This window comes from Leuciscus leuciscus (genome assembly GCF_965113295.1).
Source record: "Leuciscus leuciscus genome assembly, chromosome: 3".
Taxonomy (NCBI): domain Eukaryota; kingdom Metazoa; phylum Chordata; class Actinopteri; order Cypriniformes; family Leuciscidae; genus Leuciscus; species Leuciscus leuciscus.
In genome coordinates this window covers 18,341,079-18,354,278 of record NC_138727.1, presented here as the reverse complement: position 1 = coordinate 18,354,278, position 13,200 = coordinate 18,341,079, and the positions used below count along the sequence as shown (strand labels likewise).

Sequence of the window (13,200 nt, the reverse complement as noted above, 5' to 3'; positions counted from 1 at the left end):
AAAAACAAAATAAAAAAAACGTGTACATGTCCAAACAATGGGAGAGAGTGAGAGAGAGGGAAAACAGAGAGAGAATGTGTGTGTGTGTGTGTGTGTGTCTGTGTGTGTGTGTCTGTATGTATGTGGGAGAGCAAGTCTCTTGTGTGAGTCATAAAGAAAGCGAGATGGAAAAATACAAGTAGCTAGAAAAGCGCGCGCGCACACACACACACACACACACACACACACACACACACACACACACACACACTGTAGTTGCAGTTCTGCATTAAATATGTGATATGCTGTGTGCGGTTTATTTGCACATTAGTAAACTATTACCTACAATAACCTACAGTAGCACAAACTGATGACATGTATTGGGGATTTTATCCGAGCAAACATAATAAAAGCAAACAGTGATTGCATTCCATTGGATTTTGCTCTAATTGGCCAACTTGTCAGACTGTACAGTAAGGAAAGACCCTCCAATTACAGAAGCGTATGTCCTTTCCTCCACCCCTCCCTCGTATCCCCCCTTCCCTTCGTGAAGTCCTCCCTCCCCCTCTCCTTCTCTCCTGCTCTCCTCTCACAGCAGAGCACGCGTGTGATTTGACAGTCGCATCTCTCCTTGTGTCCGCGAGCGCGCGCGTGTGTGTGTGTATGTTTACGATCGTCGTGCTCCACGTGCGGCGTGTGGATGCGCTCCTCGCGCGCTGTCGGTAACAGAAACCATGACCGGCGCGCCGCGCGACCCCTTCTACTCCTCTCCGTTCGGTCCGTTTTACCGGAGACACGCGCCCTACCCGGTGCAGCCGGAGTACCGGATGCACGAGCTCAACAAACGGCTCCAGTCCCGGCCTGAGGTGAGTGATCACCAAACATAAAACAATAGATCAGGACTTTGCATTTAGCAATTTTATAAACGTTCTTCATAAAGTATAAATCTTACAACCTCTAAACATTCATTTTAGATAAGCTATTAGATTACAAATCAATAGATTCATCGCGCAATCTAAGGACAACTTTTCTGTCCACTAAGAGGATTTTAAAGGTGAAAAAAACATTTCCCTTCAAAATTACTTTTGTGATAAAATGATGAAAAAGTGTTCAAATCGGAATTTCTAATTTGCAGTTTTCCCAAAAAGGACTTAAAATCAATTCATGCATTTTATGTGGATAATATCATAATATTCTGTTCCAAATACTGCCGTCGTTTCCATAACGTTTTAGAGAACAATTTTCAAAATATATGTTAATAATTGGATATGATACAAATAAGAAGTGAACAGTGAAGATCACATCTCTGCCAGGATAGCAGGTAGCAGAAGATTAGAATTTTTATCAAATTTTATGTTTTTTTGTTTGTTTGTTTTTTGTTTTTGTCACGGTTATTTAAATGAATAGATAAATGAATTGACTACTATCTCTAAAAACTGAAATATCACATACCAAAGTGCACTTAAAGGTTGCCAAAGCCATGATCAGATCTTTATTATCCGACATATTCCACACAGGCACGTCTTAAAATAGATGACACATAATTTCAACAAGTTACATTTTTTAAATATTTCAAGGTCTCATAATTGAATAAATTTCCTAAAAAATCAATTTATTCCTTTTGCGGCCCTCTGTTATGTTACAAACTTATTCAAGGACTTAATACCGAATGCACTATGGATTATGTGGTGTGTGTCTTTTTTTTTTTCAGGAACACAAACAGCAAGGTGATGTTCTCTGATGTTTATGTAGAAGTGTGATTTATTATAGAACTCGCTATAAGACAGAGAACGGACAAACAGTACAATGTGACCAGTATTGCTGTACCATCATGTATGACACACTGTATTTAAAAAATAACATAATTCTTCTCCTCACTAGGTCCCAATTTAAACTGCAGTGCAAACTGTGCTGCTTCTCCTGATGCCGTCGGTGTATGTACAAAAATAATCCATAATAAATTGTACTTTTAGAATATTGCCTCTACTCAGAAAAAGGAATGCGAATAAATGGGGGAAAATTAAATGTATCAGCAAGGGTAAAATGCTGTTCAACACACCTGGACATAATAATTTGACGGTTAGCGCTAAGAGAGACTGAACTATTAGAATAATGACCTATAGAATCACCCATTTCTCACAGTCTAATAATTCTCTTTCACACGTTGGTAACACACAAAGACTGAAGTGCAAGAGCTGTCACAATACAGTTTATTGTGGCTTTATGGGATGGTATAATCATGTCCAATATAATCAATTGAATCTCAATAGCGGGCCAGCGGTAGTTGGCTGGATTTGTGGTGTAAATTGCTGCCCTTAATGGGGCGAGTCAACTTGAGTGTGTGTTTATAATAAACAGTAAGCTTTGAAATGATAATCACTGTGCCAGGCCTAATTATGGTCATTTTGGGTCATTCAGGGGCCAAGTACTTCTGTGCCTCTCCTCTGTCTCACTCAGTGTTAAATGTGTGTTAATGTGTGATCCCACAGGACTGTGATATTCTGTGGTGGGATGCATTCTGCACGGAGTTCTTTGAAGAAGATGCCACGCTGACTCTCTCATTTTGCCTGGAGGAGGGACCCAAGACATACAGTAAGTGTGTGCAGAGCCATAACCGCCTCAATATTCATATCATAAATGGTAAATTTCAATGGTAGAGTCTTATATTTATTTAAATATTTAACATTTGGTTGGGTCGGTGATGCTTGTTTTTTTTCTCTTTTGTATTTATTAATTGATTAAAAATACATTAAAATGCATTTCATACATTCAATGACTAATGTTTTTCATTTTTGATTTAAAATTAATTTTGATGCACGAAGTAAAAAAAAATGACATACAACTGTCCTAATATCGTAATAAATAAAAAAAAATAGAATTTTGTTCTTTAGCATATTCTTGTATTATTATTTCTTGGGAAAATATTTGAACAAAACTGCTGACCTGCTTATTAATATTTGTGGTGCAACAACAAAATCATAAGACCTCTGCAGACCCTCATGATTTTGTGTCAAGGTCAGTAAGTCAGCTATTTTGAATTTTTTATGACATGCAAGATTGCAAAATGTAAAAAAAACCCCCAAACATTATGCTATTTATACAAAAATACCTTTACCTTGTGAAATATATTTAAAAATATATTAAAAATAATGATTCAAATGTGTACATGTGTTATTACATTTTAGTTGACATTTTTTAAAATGTTTTAATTTTAAATGAATTCAATTAAAACTTTTCTTGAAAACGGTATAAAAGACATAACCACTATAAATACACTGAGTATTCATGGACAAGTAAGAACTTGGCTCATATTTTGGTTACACTTTATTTTAAGGACTCCTTGTTAGTAATGTTAACTAATTACATCTACTTATTGCAGTTTAGGTTTAAGTTTAGTTTAGGGTTAGTTGCATGTAATTATGCATAATTTATAGTTAATATAGTAAACTACATGTAACATGTGTAACAAGGATGCTATGTTACCCATACGTTTTAAACTAGCCTTTAAGGACATTGAGCCAGTCATGTCCTTGAGTTTTTGTCTGTAAATTTTGTTAACATCAAAATATTACGAAGTCATGGTGTACATACTAATTATTAATAATCAAATTAATGAGAATAAGATCTGTGAGCATATTTTTGTTTGAGCGTATTACTCATAAAACAGTTTTTATATTAAAATAATCTACAGGCTACACATTCTTTTTATCTCTCGCTCACTCTTATCTGCATGTCTCTCGTTCTCTTTCCAGGGTATAGTTTGAATTTAGATTAATTTCAGCTTGTTCAGATTTAGACAAGGACACAGTTGTGCTGGATTTCACTTATTCTCATTCATTCCTTATTCACTGTGTATGTGGTGAGATTTGATTGACAGGTCTGGGGTGTATAATAAATATGGGCCTGCAGACTTCACACACTTCTACTGCAGTGATTGACAGCTTCAGAGCACTAACTGTTCTGTGCGCTCGCACAGCCTGCTGGACTTAATGCCTGCGGCATTCAGTAGCCTGTTTGTTTCTAACTCTTAGGGGACCACACACAGAGACACACACACACATTTATGGTTTCCAGTTCAGGTGTTCGACCAGTGTGCCGCCTAACTTCGAGTCTCTTTCATCATATGGGCATAAATAAATAAATGCCATACCATTCTTTTCCTTCCGTTCTGTAATCAGCGAATGCAACTGAAATTTTCCTCTCCACATATGTTTCTCTCACTCTCATTCCTTCTTCCCCAGCCATCGGGCGCACCCTGATCCCTCGTTACTTCAGTTCTCTGTTCGAAGGAGGAGTCTATGAGTTGTTTTTTGAGCTGAAACAAACAAAGGAGTCATTCAACAACTCAACTATTACTGTTGACTCTCATCACTGTACAATGACAACACAACATGGCAAACCTACATTCACTAAGGTACTGCACGCACACGCACCAGTCTGGCTCAGTGAGTCTTTGCTTCCTCATTTTCAGCACTAATGTATTCCTCATTGTGAATTCTGGGCTGGAACTGCACAAAACAAAAAAGGAAAATATAACCCCCACTCTTTCCCTCTCTCCCTCCCGCTCCTGCTCTTTCTCGGCTTCTTCCTCACTCTCTCTCACCCTCCCTCCCTCGTTCTGCCTCTCTCAAAAAAGCTTCTCTTTTTTCCCCTATCCTATAGGTTTATGTTTTTAAAATGATATGATCTTAATAGAAAAGTCGGCTAGTTACACTATTTTGAGACCTCATATATTACAATCATGTTCATTAAATGCTCTTGCCTCTATAATTTGTATCAGATGACATAAATACTTTGTTCCCAAAAGCTGTCATGTTAATAAGACCAGTGCAACGTGTGATTTCCTGAGTGTCCTATGCAATATTCATATGGTACGCCACTATAGGACGCAGAATCTCTCAGTTTTCAATTAGTGAGAGAGAGTTTTGTCCAACTTTGCTTTTTAGTAAATGAACATTTGTGAATTAAATATTGATTTGGAAGACTGTATGTTGTAGCTAAGTTATACAGATACAGTTCCCAAGTGTGTGTGTGTGTGTGTGTGTGTGTGTACTGGAGGCATTGATCAGAGCGTGTCTGCTGGGATTACATCCCTCCCGTTGCTATGCCAACCTCGCAGCTACCCTCCGTTCCCCCGGCAACAGAATGTTGGGGTTCAGAGTTCCACACAGAATTCTGCTTGTGCTGAAAATACTGCTTTAATGAGAGAACCGTGTAATTTGATTTGCTTTAAATTAATGAAAAACAAAAAGTCATTAGATGTAATTCTCTCGCATGTTTTTCTCCGGTCAAGTCGGTGTTATGATTTTGGAATTCACGTTAATTGTAACAAAGACTGGAAGATGATGTCTATGTTCTTTGTGTGGTATCTGTCTTATTGCATCCTGAAAGTAAAAAAAAAAAAAAAGAAAGTTATTTGAATGTTAAGCAAACCGAATGGTGTAAGGGGACAGTCGCACAACACAGACCTGATTCTCTTCCTGCTTTTTTTTCACAGGTCTGTACAGAAGGTCGTCTGATTCTTGTGTTCACCTTTGATGACCTCATGAGAATCAAAACATGGCACTTCACTATCACACACTACAGTGAGCTCATTCCCCGCAGTGTCTTGGCCGTTAATGTGAGTTCAATGAATCAATTAATCGTCCTAAATATTTCTCACACAAGATGACTTGGATGACCATCTACATTGGCCAAAATTTGCAGCTTTTAACAGAGCACACTATTCTACTTTATCCTATAATGCGATGTTTTAGACTTGACCTTTGATTTCCATTGCTGCAAATGAATTAGAAGTAATAGCAACAACAATTTTAACAGCTTGATTATTAAAATGAAATAAAATTACATTTTAAATTTTAATGTCCAAAAACACATTTTTACACCAGACTTGTTTTGGAGATGATAAAGGGACACCACTCTGATTGTTTATAAGAATTAAACTTGCACATGCACTACAATGTAGCATAATAATATTTAAAATATTTATCGTTTCATAAAGCATTCTGTCACATACACTACTGTTCAAAATATTTGGGGTCGGTACGATTTTTTTAATGTTTTTTGGAAGAAGTCTCTTATGCTCACCAAGGCTACATTTATTTGATCACAGATACATTGAAAACAGTAATATTTTAAAATATTATTACAATTTATACAAATTGTTTTCTATTATAATACATTTAAAAATGCAATTTATACCTGTGATGGCAAAGCTGATTTTGTTCCATGCTTGTGATTTTTGATTTGATTAGACATCCAAACTTAAGGAAATATTTACTAAACTAGATTAAAAATGTAAATTTAATTATTATTTTTGTTTTCGGCGATAACTGGCCTCCCCTCAGTGATGTAAATGTGAGGTCATTTGGCAGCTAGCAACAATTTGAAATGTTTATTGTTGCATGCTGCACACTGTTTCACATCCTATTTTTGAAAACAATATGCAGTATACAGTTTTCACGGTAGTAACTCAAACTGCAACTCAAATAGTCAAGTCACCTTTATTTACATAGAGCTTTATACAATACAGATTGTTTCAAAGCAGCTTTACAGTTAATGCAAACAGATTTCAATTCTGCTGTAAAGAAAATAGTAAACAGTCATTATTCAGTTGAAATCAGTTCAATGATTCATTTCAGTTCAATATCTATGTAAAGTGCATCAATTATGACATTAGCTATAATTAGCTAATTAGCTGAATATGAAAATTCAGCTATAAAGCAGCTCTGCAGAAAACCGTGTCTTCATCCAGCTTAGTTGAGTTCTTATCCTATAGTGTCAGTGCATTCAGATCAGTAATATTGCTGAATATTAAGTGGAGAAATAGTGGAGAAGCAGTAGCTCAAACAGTAGAGCATGATGCTAGCAACTATAATGTCATGGGTTTGATTCCCAGCCTCCCAGGGTACATGTTAATTATTCATTTTACATCTTGAGTGCAATGTATGGTGCAAAAAAAAAGTGTTTTTGCTAAATGTAAAAGTCAAATACTTTTACTTTTTTTACTTTTTAATTAGGTGCCCTTCTCTTTGCATTAGTAATTCATGTGGCTCATACTCTCAGTCATTATTAACATGAGTAAAACACTGTTCTTACTATTTCTGACACTGTATGTTAAATATTTTTCTCACAAGTCAGTTTCTCTTTGCATGAGCCAAGTACAGCTTATTTGAGTGCAGTGTTGTTGTGCTAGCTTTTAGCTAAATGTTTAAATGTAAATAAAATTTTACATATATAATATTCACAACACTACATCACTTTCAATCAAGAATAATCAAAAACGAATTAGTTGTATTCTAGATAATCCAATTTCCTTTAATGTTATGTTCAGCCTGCATTGGTCTGGCATGTTAGCAAATGTTCACATGTAGCAGTTTACGGTACAACAAAATGTATTTCAGCCCTTTTTTATCAATCAAGGTGAAAGCATCCAAACCTTTTAGCTAAGCTGTCAGGATGTTGCTATGGAAACATATCCTGTAATGAATTAGAGCTCTATCTGGATGGAGCACAAAATAAGAGAGAGAATAAATGGACTTGTGTGTCCATGTGTGCGCGTGTGTCTTTATCAGGCACAAGACCCTGGAGCTCTGGAACAACTGTCCAAAAACATCAGTCGAGTGGGACTTACCAACCTCACACTGAACTACCTCAGAGTATGTTACAATCACATATAAACACATTTAAATGCACTCACTCTCTTACGAATGGTCATTAAATTGTGTTAAACAACTGAGTGAAAAGATTATTTTGTTTGTGTGCAGTTGTGTGTGATTCTAGAGCCGATGCAGGAGCTCATGTCTAGGCATAAGACATATGGACTGAGTCCCAGAGACTGTCTGAAGACCTGCCTCTTTCACCAGTGGCAGAGGATGACAACACCACCAGGTCTCACACACACACACACACACACGTTAGGTTTCCATGTTTTATGGGGACTTTCTATAGAAAAAAAAAAAAAAATTTATACGATACAAACAGTATTTTCTATCCCTTAACCCTAAACTTACCAATCATAGAAAACTTCCTGCCTTTTTACATTTTCCAAAAACATCACTTAGTATAATTTATAAGCTGTTTTCCTCATGGGGACCAAAAAATGTCCCCACAAGGAAGAGGATTTCAGATATTGCCATCTTTGTGTGGGACATTTTGTCCCCATATTGTAGGGTTTACCAGGACCACTGTCTCTCCAGTGTTATTTTAGTTATATTACTATTACTACTAATATACTATAATAATTTTTATTAATATTTTGAATTTGTTTTTATATTTTCCATATGTATATCTTAATTTTAGTTAACACTTGAGTAATTTTGTGTAATTTTTTTTTTTTTAAAGTTTTAGTTTGAATTATTTTAGTACATCAAGTTAAACTAAATGAAAAATGAGAAATGTTCCCTTTTCAGTAACGTTTATTTTATTTCAAGTAACAAAAATCGTTTTTAGAATTTAGTTTTAGTTAACTATATCAACCCTGGCTCCAACAATCTTCATTTGTTCTCGTTTCATGGCTCCTCTTAGCTTTCTTTCTCTTTTAAATATAGTCTGTCATGAAAGATTAATACAGTAACACCAGCATTGTTTAGCTACTCTTTCCCCCCAGCGTTTAATTTCTTTTTGTTGTTCTCCTCTTTAAGAGCTACAGAATGTCATTAAATTTACAGTAGTTTGTTTCATACATTGTAAACTAATTTCATATTCCTTATTAACATTTCAAAGTACTGAGCACATGCTGTTAAGGGTTTTGTGATCTGCAGTAATTAATGAAGACTTTGACCTTGCGTTGTTATTTATGTATTATTTTACTGCTCTTTTAAAAAAATAACTACCTCCTGCTGTTCTTTGACAATAATTCCTTCACTTTGCCTGAACAATAATATTAATGTTATTTTCAGGCAACTCTCTCTCTTTCTATGTTCCTCAATTTTTCTTCTTTAATGTTTTGCATCCTCATTATTATTTACTGAATAATATGGTAATGTTTGTTTCTGAATAATGGTATGGTGGTGTCTTTTAACTGTTATTAATTTCTTTCATTTCAGTTGGACCCTCACCAAACTTCAAGACAGAAATATTTCCCACTAATTCCAAAAAATGTATGTATGTCTGTTATCACCTTAAAGGGATACTCCACTTTAAAATGAAAATTCTGTCATCATATACTCACCCTCATGTTGTTTAAAATCTGTATGAATTTCTTTCTTCTGCTGAACAGAAAGGAAGATATTTAGAAGAATGTCAGTAACCAGACAGTTTCTGGTCTCATTGACTTCCATAGTAGGAAAAAAATATACTATGGAAGTCAATTTTAAGTCAATTTTAAAGTCAACTTTAAACATTCTAATTAGGGTGTGTTCTAAACTCATAACTCTAAATATAAAATATTTATTTTTTGTGTGTATATATATATATATATATTTTTTTTACTACTCTTCAAAAATGTCCTATCGATACTGCTAGAATGTTCTGCATTGAAAATATTGCCAACAGACATTGTTATATTTACATACTACAGTATATTTTGATTGGTCTTCGTTCTTACATCTATTTGTGTACTGAATTGTGATTGATCTTACAGTTCTTGCATAAATTTAACTGTAAAGCCATATTTTCACTGCGCAATGCACGGCACTATGGTTGAATTCCAATAACATACCATACTACTCTTAGTATTATTAAGAGTACTATGCTAGTATGCTATTCCTAATTCAGCCTGTGTGTTGATTACTGTGTGCAGCTGACTGAAAAATGAGATGCATACTCAGTGTCTTGAGTTTCATTTATTAAAAACTGAAGCCTAAAATATAAAATGAACACTATTCTTATGTTGCTGTTGCAAGCACTGGCCTTTCCGTCAGGGAATGCAAATATATTTTTTTCTGTTCTCCATAAATCGTAAAGAATATCATTAGAATATCATCTTGACTTTTGCTTATTCCTTCACCACCACTCTTGTTGATTTAATTTGCAGTACTGATTAGTGTTTCAAAGCAGAGATACAGAATGCTGTGTATTCACACCTGACTAACCACTCATTTTTAATCAAGTTCACTCTGTTTTCAGAACTTTTTACAAAATTAATGGAAAGCAGTGTTGATTCCATTTGCATTATGCTGCTTTTATGTTGTGATTGACAGCAGAGCCAGCCAAACCAGCAGCAAAGAGAAGGAGGAGGAGGAACTCAGCTGGTAGCGCATCTAATAACAGCACAGGAAACAGCAAGAAGCGCAGCCCAGCCAATAACTTCAGCCTACCCTCACAGGTACATCACATACACACATATGCTAACTCGAAGCCTAGGTTCGGAATGTATGTAGCATACTATCATACTACTCTTACAATTGTTGCAGTATTATAGTATTTATATTGTGGACAGCATGCTAATTTTCTATAAATATATAAAATGTTCATATATATAGATGCAATTAATTGTGTGTGTGTATATAAATATATATATATATATTAATGTTGTCAAATCTAACAAAAGTTTGTGTTTATATAATATATATGTATATATATATATATATATATATATATATATATTAGAATTATATGTGTGTGTGCATGTCTGTGTATATATACATATACACACATACTGTATTTATATGTTTGAATATATGTGAATGTGTATATACAGTATATATAGTTAGTTATACAGACTTTTATGTTAGATGAATAAATTGAAATAAACTCATATATAATTTTAAATGCAACAATACTTGGAGCAACTTTAATTGAATTACACATTAAGAGGTTACAATTGTAGTGTCTGTTTAAAACATTTATTACTCCTCTCGCTTCACTTACTATTTTTAAAATTAAGTATATAATGAACAGTATCAGTTTGTATTAAGCAAGTATTCTGTTCTGAACAGTCAAATGCACATTTGCAGAGAAGCAGTGGTCCACACTGAATGGATCATATAGAAGAGATATACTAAAATGTACATGGATATATATATATATATAATATGGATATATTTAAAAATATATGGAGAGTGTCTGGATGTCTGTACATGTGTGTGTGTGTGTGTGTGTGTGTGTGTGTGTGTGTGTGTGTGTGTGTGTGTGTGTGTGTGTGTGTGTGTGTGTGTGTGCGTGTGCGCGTGTGCGCGTGTGCGTGTGAGTGTGAGTGTGTGTGTGTGTGTAAAGACATAACGTAAAGAATAAGCCATATAGAAAGGGAAGGACAGAGAGCAGCTTAATAATTTAACCCATCTTATTTTTTTCCATATTGTAATATTTCATGCAATGTATTATTTATTCCAACATTTATATTACAAATCAAGACCTGAATTATATTGTTTGTATTGTTTATAAATAAGTTTAGTAATCAGTTTCCAGTGTGCTTGTAATTTGTAATGTTAGAGTAATTTTTTGAATATATAGTCATTTGTCTATTCTGATTCATTTGTTTGTAATTGAGACTAATTAGCCGGAAATTGATTTGATGATAATTAGTATTGTCCGTCTCTGGTCCCCAGCCTAAACGTGTCGCCGGGGAAACGAGGGGTGGCGGGTGGCTGGAGGCGGAGCTTAGGTAGGTGAGTGACACATGCAGACAGTTATCACGCAGCATGTGCTGTCTTAACGAGCTACTTAGCAATGCAAATTTGCTTAATTAGCACATATGTTGTTATTTAGGTGTTCTCTATCTGAAAAAAAAATCTAATTAAAGACCAAAGAGCTAGTGTCTGGAGACGAGTTTGTGTGCATATATGTGTGTGTATGTGTATGACTGCGTATTTAACAAACCGTGTGTACGCCACATTCTTCTATGTATGTATAAAGTACATATACATTATCATACACATTTCTTTTTTTTGTTGTAGTTGTGCACATTTTTACTGTATGCTTGCATTAGCCCTATTGCAAGAATAACAGCCATAAATGATTCTGCATCTCTCTCTTTCTACACCCCCGCCATTCTCTCTCTCCCCCTCTCTCTCTCGACCCCCTGCGTCTCTGTTTACGTCAACTCTCTCTCTCTCTCTCTCTCTCTCTCTCTCTCTCGCTGCAGGATGTGATGTTGGTAGGGGAGCCCTCTCTAATGGGAGGGGAGTTGGGTGACGTGGACGAGCGTTTGATCACACGCCTAGAGAATGAACAATTCGACCCTGTCAACGGTCTCCATGATGACAGTCTCCATGACTTCGCCAACTCACCGACACTTGGAAACGGCAGCTCCTGGAATGGCCAGCACCCTAGCAACCAGGACAGTAAGCCTGATACCATGGCAACGCAGCAGTTGGAGTAATGTGATCTGACAGTGTGTAGCTATGGCAACGGTGCTGTCAAGGGATGGGGGTATTTTCAACTGTAAAGGAGACATTGCTGGAGAGAAGGTGTGTGTGTGTGTGGGTGTGTGTGTGTGTGTGTGTGTGTGTGTGTGTGTGTGTGTGTGTGTGTGTGTGTGTGTGTGTGTGTGTGTGTTTGCATGCTTGCGTTTATGTTACAGTATTCCATACTTGAGACATACAGCTTCAACCATTTAGTTTATGTATTCAAAACAAAAACAAAACACTGCAAGCCTTGTAAATATACAGATATTAATTCATTTCATATCAACATTTTTCAACCCTTTTTTTAAAGCTCAGTGGATGTGTTGGCTTCATTCTGTACCACAATGGTTTGGTTTCTCTACAACTTGATGAAAAAAGTCCCATTGTGAACGCTATAGCATTTTCAGCCTAAACGCATATATCTTTATTGCTCTAAAGTTTAATGCATATTGTAAAAAACATTCATATTTGTGCTGTAGTTGTGTATTTTATGTATGGTTTTCAATAATTTGCATTAATAAAATGTGTTTGGTTATGATATCAGATTCTGTGTGTTTGGTTATTGATATTAATGTTATTTATTTTTTTATTTTTTTATTGTAATAATCCAAAAAGTTACAAAGAAATGAATCTTAAATATAGAGGATAGTAATTATATGATGCTAATACGAAGTAATCTCTAAATGTATTGCCCCCTCTAGTGGTTAAAGAAATGTGGTACATGCACAGGTTTACCCAAAAAATAATACCCTCATGTCGTTCCAAGATTTTCGTTCTTTTTCGGAACACACAAATGGAGATCTTTTTGATTAAATCAGAGCTTTCTGTTCAGCCATTGACAGCTACAAAACGTTTATGCTTCAAACAGTTCATAAAGAGATCGTAAAACTAATCCACATGAATTGAGCGGTTAAGCTTTTATTCACATATAAAC

At 35.3% G+C, this 13,200-nt stretch overlaps 1 protein-coding gene and 1 long non-coding RNA gene across 4 annotated transcripts; one reads left to right on the top strand and one right to left on the bottom strand.

Annotated features, from left to right (window-relative positions):
* The first annotated feature begins 229 nt into the window (after positions 1–229).
* ldb2b (LIM domain binding 2b) lies at positions 230–12,809 on the top strand. Of its 3 annotated transcripts, none has more exons than XM_082163537.1 (10): positions 230–845; positions 2,469–2,571; positions 4,221–4,393; positions 5,477–5,599; positions 7,554–7,637; positions 7,746–7,869; positions 9,027–9,080; positions 10,122–10,246; positions 11,469–11,524; positions 12,005–12,143. In XM_082163537.1, the coding sequence occupies exons 1-10, from the start codon at positions 714–716 to the stop codon at positions 12,009–12,011; spliced, it is 981 nt and encodes a 326-aa protein (XP_082019663.1). In that variant the 5' UTR covers positions 230–713; the 3' UTR covers positions 12,012–12,143. The 3 variants fall into 3 exon arrangements, with proteins under 3 accessions (XP_082019663.1, XP_082019664.1, XP_082019662.1); XM_082163538.1 differs by having other exon boundaries at positions 231–845; positions 11,469–11,528; positions 12,005–12,142; XM_082163536.1 differs by lacking the exon at positions 11,469–11,524 and having other exon boundaries at positions 231–845; positions 12,005–12,809.
* Positions 2,408–4,588, bottom strand: LOC309494267. The gene is made up of 3 exons (XR_014204272.1): positions 4,384–4,588; positions 4,130–4,294; positions 2,408–2,546 (listed from the first exon to the last, which is right to left on the bottom strand). It is a non-coding gene; the product is annotated as an uncharacterized lncRNA (long non-coding RNA).
* Positions 12,810–13,200: the final 391 nt, after the last annotated feature.

Coding starts and splice junctions, on each gene's coding strand:
- ldb2b (XM_082163536.1), top strand. CDS start 714: ATGACCGGCGCGCCGCGCGACCCCTTCTACTCCTCTCCGTTCGGTCCG. Junction 7,638..7,745: donor TCACACTGAACTACCTCAGA/GTATGTTACAAT, acceptor GTTTGTGTGCAG/TTGTGTGTGATTCTAGAGCC. Junction 7,870..9,026: donor GAGGATGACAACACCACCAG/GTCTCACACACA, acceptor CTTTCATTTCAG/TTGGACCCTCACCAAACTTC.